This window comes from Salmo salar, chromosome 09, assembly GCF_965601325.2.
Source record: "Salmo salar chromosome 09, fSalSal1, whole genome shotgun sequence".
NCBI lineage: Eukaryota > Metazoa > Chordata > Actinopteri > Salmoniformes > Salmonidae > Salmo > Salmo salar.
The window spans coordinates 89131366-89138078 of record NC_138299.1 but is presented as its reverse complement, the minus strand read 5'-3'; the positions used below and the strand labels follow the sequence as shown (position 1 = coordinate 89138078).

Here is a 6713-nt window from a genome sequence, read left to right as displayed (position 1 = left end):
CACAATAAAAGTCAAAATTTATTAAAATTCAGTATGTTTTGAATTAGTTATCTAGATTGCAATGTTTTGAAATGCGTGTGTTTATTTTTGAAGCTTTCTTCATTACCATACAAACGTGACGTAATTTGTGCTGCTGGCAGAATACTGGTCTGGCGGTGAGCACATTGCAAAGCCACACCGGAATTTCTAAACGCTCACTCGGCATAGTCATCACCACCGTTACCAGTGAGTATGTTTCCATAAAACAAAGCCTCTCAAAGACAAATGAGTAGGTGGATTTAGATGTTAGGAAAATGTAAGACTACTTTGTGCGCACTCTGTGGTATCTTGCCTAGACGTTTGTTACAATGTTTCTATTACAATTCACCTATTCAGCTGCTTGCAGCCTATGCATCAAGATTGATCAAGATATACTGTAACCAATTTCGGGTACAGTAGTAGGCCTCGAAATGGTAAATTCAATAAGACGGGGGTTCGATGTGCTTTCAGGTGTAATGAAATGGCGAACCCTGGTGGAAATATGGTGTAAAAGTCGGTAAACTACTATCTATGAACATTCTACTTATCAAAGGATGACATGTTGTAAACATTGTCGTAAAACACAGTATATGAACAATTTGAAAAAGGAACAAAATAAACAGCGAATACATTTTTTTTAATATGTTGGCTATATGTGCGTTAATATTGCGCTCAACATGTGTTCTTGTTGGTGAAAACATAATGAAAAATGTAATTACAACCTTTTACATGATCACACTTCGAAGTGAACTTTCTTCAAACCCTGTCCATTGTTAAAGTATGTTTTTACTCCATCTCTCTCCAGTGTTCCTGTTGCTGTGCAGAGAACTGCTGTAACAGTAGTCTAAGGATTAGCTATGTTTGGATTACGAAGGTGTTATGGGATGTGTCAGAGTATACCTAGCAGCCCAGATTACATTGTACAGTCACTCCGCTCCATACAGTCATAGACCTACAGTATCACTAGCATCACGTTGTCATTACAAACACATCCTCCTGTACCTCTGGGTGAACTGAAATAACCCAACTCAGTTGTACGTCTATCTATCTAATACAAAAGGACTCAACCCCGCAAATCCATTAAGAGCAACTAACTTTAATATATTAAATGCCATCTTGACACGTTACTTAGCAGTGCGTTAACAAACTCTATAGCCATTTCGGTATTCAATTGACAGTAGGCCTTCACACAGGCTGAGTGTTTGTATTATTACGTTAACTGTGTGCTTTAGATTTAGTCAGATCTGAATCAAAGATCATCAGAACGTTAGTGTACTTCAAAGTGTGTGTGTTTTCATTTACTTGTGTACGAGTATGCAAATATTCTTTTTCAGTATTTATAAATTGTGTGTGTGAATTCTGTTGTGAATGTGTGTGTTCTTCGGTGCCTTCCAGTGTCTTCTTGACTTTCATGTTTTGTTCTTGACTCAAAGATTATAATTCCAAATTCTATTAGGTTAAAAATCCTCTGCATTGCAAGATCTTGTCTTGTCTGTGCAGAGCATGATAAGATAAGATTCCTTATGTATTTTAGTGCTCATACATTGTTGCAGTATAAATCAAGCCAAAAAGTTCAGTGCCAGTGTCAAAGCCAACACAGAGCTCTAGCTAGCCCACCATTAGCCTGGTCACAGGCTAGACCACCATGAGGTCACAGAACTAAGAAGCCTCCCTCCCTGTTTCAAACCCATATATGGTTCTATATTATATTTCATCTAGCTGGACGTGGCTGCCTTCTCGCCGTCCGCCCCTGCTTCTGCCTCATCACCTGCTTCCACCTGTATTGATAAAGAGACGGGACACCATTAGGTTATCTTCTCGGAACATCTTTAGTGAGTTACAACCAAATGGCATTGTGGGTACTGTGGTACATCATGCTTAACCAGGGTCTGATCAGGATGTATTGTTACAGACTGTTAAGATATAAATGTTTTGTGTTGAACATATACAGATGTAGGATCTTCATTTGAATAACTCTTTTGTTGCTGAGAATTGTCTAGCACAGTAGGAAATGCACATTTGTAGTGTATTTGCGTTTTAAAAAGGTCAGCTCTATTCATTGTCCTTCTTTCTGCAACGCCCCTGAACACATCCCTGGTATGTTTCACAGAGCATTGTGGGTACTGTAGTACACTACCTGTCCGAACTGGAGCAGTTTGAACATGGTGTTCTTGACGTCCATCATGGTTTCTTTGACCCCCTTCGCCAGGATGTAGCCCTCGCTGTCAGCTTCGGGGTTCTCCGGATCCACGCCGTCCAGAGACGTCTGCAGGTACCGCAGACTCACCAACACTGACATCTGTGGAGATGATGTCACAGGGGTCAAGGTTAAACTCAAAGCCATGGTTACAAAATGTATATCTAAAGCCACCTTATCACAGGGGCAGAGGTTGATGGTAACAAAATCACCACTGAAAACTACTATCACCACATTACAGGGCAAGAGTCAATGTTCATATTTTGTCTGTGTTTGTGCATATGTATACCTGCAGGGAGATGACCGACAGTATCCCGGGGCCGATGGTGTTCATGAGGCCCATGTAGTAGTCGACCAGCGCCTGTCTGCAGCCACGGTTGTACAGGTTCAGCTCCTCACTCTGGTGCTCATAGTTGTAGTGGGCAGTGTTGTCAGTCAGGCGGTTCTGGAGACAGGGCCGAGGGGAGCCGGGGTTACAGCAGCTGAAGGGGACTCCATCCATCAGGTAACGACCGTCCACGTTGCTACGCACACGACTGGAGAGGAGATAGGTTAACGGTTTGATTGAGTGTTTCCATTGTAAAATGTTACCTTACATAAATGACACTGGCTTTAATGATGGATGACACATTTATGAGACATGATGTATAGAAATCCCATGTGAGTCATCATCACCTCAGACAAGTCAGAGAACATTGGTTTGTGGGCTTAACTTCACTTCTCCTCTCCCCCCTCCATCCCCCTCTCCACCTCTCCTCCTCCCCCCTCTCCCCCCACCATCCCCCTCTCTCTCACTCCTTGACTTCTTTTGAGGTGAAGTCCAGGTATCTGTTGCTGATCCACTGCACCTCGAACCAGTCCCTGTAGTTGGTGTTGCCGCAGCAACGCAGTTCCATTTGCAGCCTGTCGATGGTCTCCTTCTGGAAGCAGCGGCCCGGGACATCCGTGTCCCGGTAGAACCGGATACCGTTCCTCAGGCCCACCTGGGATTGGACAGAGATTATGTCATAAAAGAGACAAGGAAGTACTCATGGGAGCCAAGGCTTGTTCTCAATTAATCTTTCCTGGATTCCTCAGTTCCTATATCCTCGCCTTCTTCTCAAAACACATTGGAGAAGAAGATCTGGGTGGGGGGGGACCTTGTCCTTGTCCTTCAATACAGATGTGACGCAGGCGAGGAGATAGGATGCGGGGAATCACATAAAGACTACTTGAGATAGGGTCTGAGTGTTATTCAGTTGCATTCACTGTCTCATTCTTCTTCATCCCATCCCAGAGGCCCTTACCTTGAGTGACTCCTCGAGGTGTCCCTGCAGGGCATAGCTGAGCACCACAGCAGACAGCAACCAGACACACACCATCCAGGCCAGGCCATACCAGGGCAGCAGGAAGGGCTTCCAGGGGGGGAACCGGGCAGAGTCCAGGGAGTCCTGACACACCCGCCCTGCAAACAGGTTGATCCCGATGGTTACCAAGCCCACCAGCATCAAAATGTTTGGCACCACGTGGATCTCTGTGTTGTCCATCACCTGGAGGGTCAAAGGTCAAATCTAGGGTCACATTACTATACCAGTTATAACACAGTAATAAACTACATCGAAATGATCTATATATGTTACATTACAGCGCTAAGCATCAGAGGATATGTTCTGGCATGTTCCATTCCATGATGATGATTCCATTTATGTACGTTCATGTAAGGCAATATGAGTCATGGTAGTCAGCACCCTACATAACTACTTCTATTGCTCCACTATATCCACTTCAGTACTATGCCACTGTATGTAAAGTGCAACCAACTACTTCCTTTGTCAGTTTTTTTCTGTTGTATTAGTGTTATTGAGTTTAGGAATGTTGACGTTGTTATTTTTTAGTAACATTCATGTTACGTGTAACAACTTGTCAAATCCAGGTCATTGCATATAGAAAATCATTGAGTATTGAAGCTAGGAGGATGCACTGGAAAACAACGTTTCCTTTTTTGATAGGCCCCAGATTGAGGTCAACCTTAATCAATGGTTCATTGGAGCTATACCAGCACACCCTACATATCTGGATGATGCGTTACGGCCTCCAATATGTCAGTGTGAATCTTCAACCAACCCCTCCGCCTCCCTCCATACATATAATCCATACATAGCATGAGTGATGAACACAGCCACATACACACAGCCACACACCAATAAGCACTTCTACCCCCACATACACACAGCCACACACCAATAAGCACCTCTACCCCCCCATACACACAGCCACACACCAATAAGCACCTCTACCCCCACATACACACAGCCACACACCAATAGGCACCTCTACTCCCCCATACACACAGCCACACACCAATAAGCACTTCTACCTCCACATACACACAGCCACACACCAATAAGCACCTCTACCCCCCACATACACACAGCCACACACCAGTAAGCACCTCTAACCCCACATACACACAGCCACACGCCAATAAGCACCTCTACTCCCCACATACACACAGCCACACACCAATAAGCACTTCTACCCCCCACATACACACAGCCACACACCAATAAGCACCTCTACCCCCCCATACACACAGCCACACACCAATAAGCACCTCTACCCCCACATACACACAGCCACACACCAATAAGCACTTCTACCTCCACATACACACAGCCACACACCAATAAGCACCTCTACCCCCCACATACACACAGCCACACACCAGTAAGCACCTCTAACCCCACATACACACAGCCACACGCCAATAAGCACCTCTACTCCCCACATACACACAGCCACACACCAATAAGCACCTCTACCCCCCACATACACACAGCCACACACCAATAAGCACCTCTACCCCCCACATACACACAGCCACACACCAATAAGCACCTCTACCCCCACATACACACAGCCACACACCAATAAGCACCTCTACCCCCCACATACACACAGCCACACACCAATAAGCACTTCTACCCCCCACATACACACAGCCACACACCAATAAGCACCTCTACCCCCACATACACACAGCCACACAACAATAAGCACCTCTACCCCCACATACACACAGCCACACACCAATAAGCACCTCTACCCCCACATACACACAGCCACACACCAATAAGCACCTCTACCCCCACATACACACAGCCACACACCAATAAGCACCTCTACCCCCACATACACACAGCCACACACCAATAAGCACCTCTACCCCCACATACACACAGCCACACACCAATAAGCCCATCAACCCCCCCCCCACATACAGCCACACACAAAGCTTGTCCAGATTCAAGCCAACTGCATCATGCCAGCCCAATGTTTTTCTGTGCTGTGTGAATACAGCTTTGATAGGTGAAGGTGTGTGAAACAGACCCCACACTGAAAGACACATGGAGAACACAGCAAAGTGTTTAATTGAACCAGCCAGGATAGACGACAGGAACAGTAGTGAGACGGACAGTTGTGTGTGTGTGCTGTGTGTTTGCCGAGTGCCAGAAACGTGTGTGTGTGTCGTGTGAAATACATAAGGTGTGTTTGTGTGTAATTTGCTATGTGTGAACAGGCATGTGTGTGTTATAGTGTTAGCCAGTACCTCTGCCCTGCGGAGCAGCTCGGTCTTGAGGTACACTCCCAGGGAGAAGGTGAAGGCCCCAGCCAGCACTGCCAGCCAGGACAGCAGCCACAGACCCTGGGCCAGACGCACACGCCTCTGCAGAGGGAACTGCAGCTTCAGCAGCGACATGGCAACAACCAACACAGGACAAAGGAAGAGAGAGAGAGAAAAAGAAGAGGACGGAGGGAGGAGATGTTGGGATAATCAAGTAGAGAGAGATAACAGTGAAGGATGGGGGAAAGAATATCGGTAGGTTCAAAGAAGGAAAGTTCTGGGGAAAAAATAAGGTTGACTACTGCGATTCATAGGAGTAGGTTATGCAAAGGCTGTTGTATTAGACAAACAGGTACGGCTTGGCCTTTCCAGGGTGCGTTGGTGAGTTATTATCAGGTTGATCTCCTGTAAGTTGTTCCTGTGGGTTGAAATAAGAAGGAAGATCCGTCTGATGGTGAAGGACAGGTTCGGGTTGGGACAATAATCCAAAGCTTTCACGTAGAAAGGAAAATATAAAACATCTCTGAAGTAATCCAAGTGAATTAGTGAGACAAAAACTGAAGGCCAGGAAAATAATGAATCAAATAGATATTTGATAATTCACGTCCTTTTTTGACAGCAAAACTATGATCCTTCAAATCATCAGGTTATGGTTGCACCACAACAGTGACCCTTCGTTTCACACAATTATTGACAATGACAACCCTCGTTTGTTTAGGATGGAACCCCTCAGGTGTGGTCTGTGCGTGGTCAAGGTGCACCCCTAAATTCCTGCTGTGCCCATGGTGGAGGATACGGACTGGCCAATGTGGAGGGTACAGTATGGTTATGGTAATCCCCCAATCATAGTCCCTGGGATCCTATTAGGACAGGAGCACCAATGGGAAAGCAGGC

At 45.6% G+C, this 6713-nt stretch overlaps 1 protein-coding gene across 1 annotated transcript; it reads right to left on the bottom strand.

Annotated features, from left to right (window-relative positions):
* Positions 1–1094: 1094 nt before the first annotated feature.
* On the bottom strand, positions 1095–6644 carry LOC106612080 (RDS/peripherin-like protein xRDS35). Its single transcript, XM_014212912.3, has 6 exons — positions 5805–6644; positions 3502–3744; positions 3011–3198; positions 2505–2751; positions 2156–2317; positions 1095–1796 (listed from the first exon to the last, which is right to left on the bottom strand). The coding sequence occupies exons 1-6, from the start codon at positions 5952–5954 to the stop codon at positions 1734–1736; spliced, it is 1053 nt and encodes a 350-aa protein (XP_014068387.1). The 5' UTR covers positions 5955–6644; the 3' UTR covers positions 1095–1733.
* Between the last annotated feature and the right edge of the window lie 69 nt (positions 6645–6713).

Bases quoted from the DNA above. Each gene is read 5' to 3' on its own strand.
- LOC106612080 (XM_014212912.3), bottom strand. From the start codon at position 5,954: ATGTCGCTGCTGAAGCTGCAGTTCCCTCTGCAGAGGCGTGTGCGTCTG. The intron at 3,199-3,501 runs GTAAGGGCCTCT...GTCCAATCCCAG, and splicing joins ACCTCGAGGAGTCACTCAAG to GTGGGCCTGAGGAACGGTAT. The intron at 2,752-3,010 runs GTGAGAGAGAGG...TCTCCTCTCCAG, and splicing joins ACCTCAAAAGAAGTCAAGGA to TCGTGTGCGTAGCAACGTGG.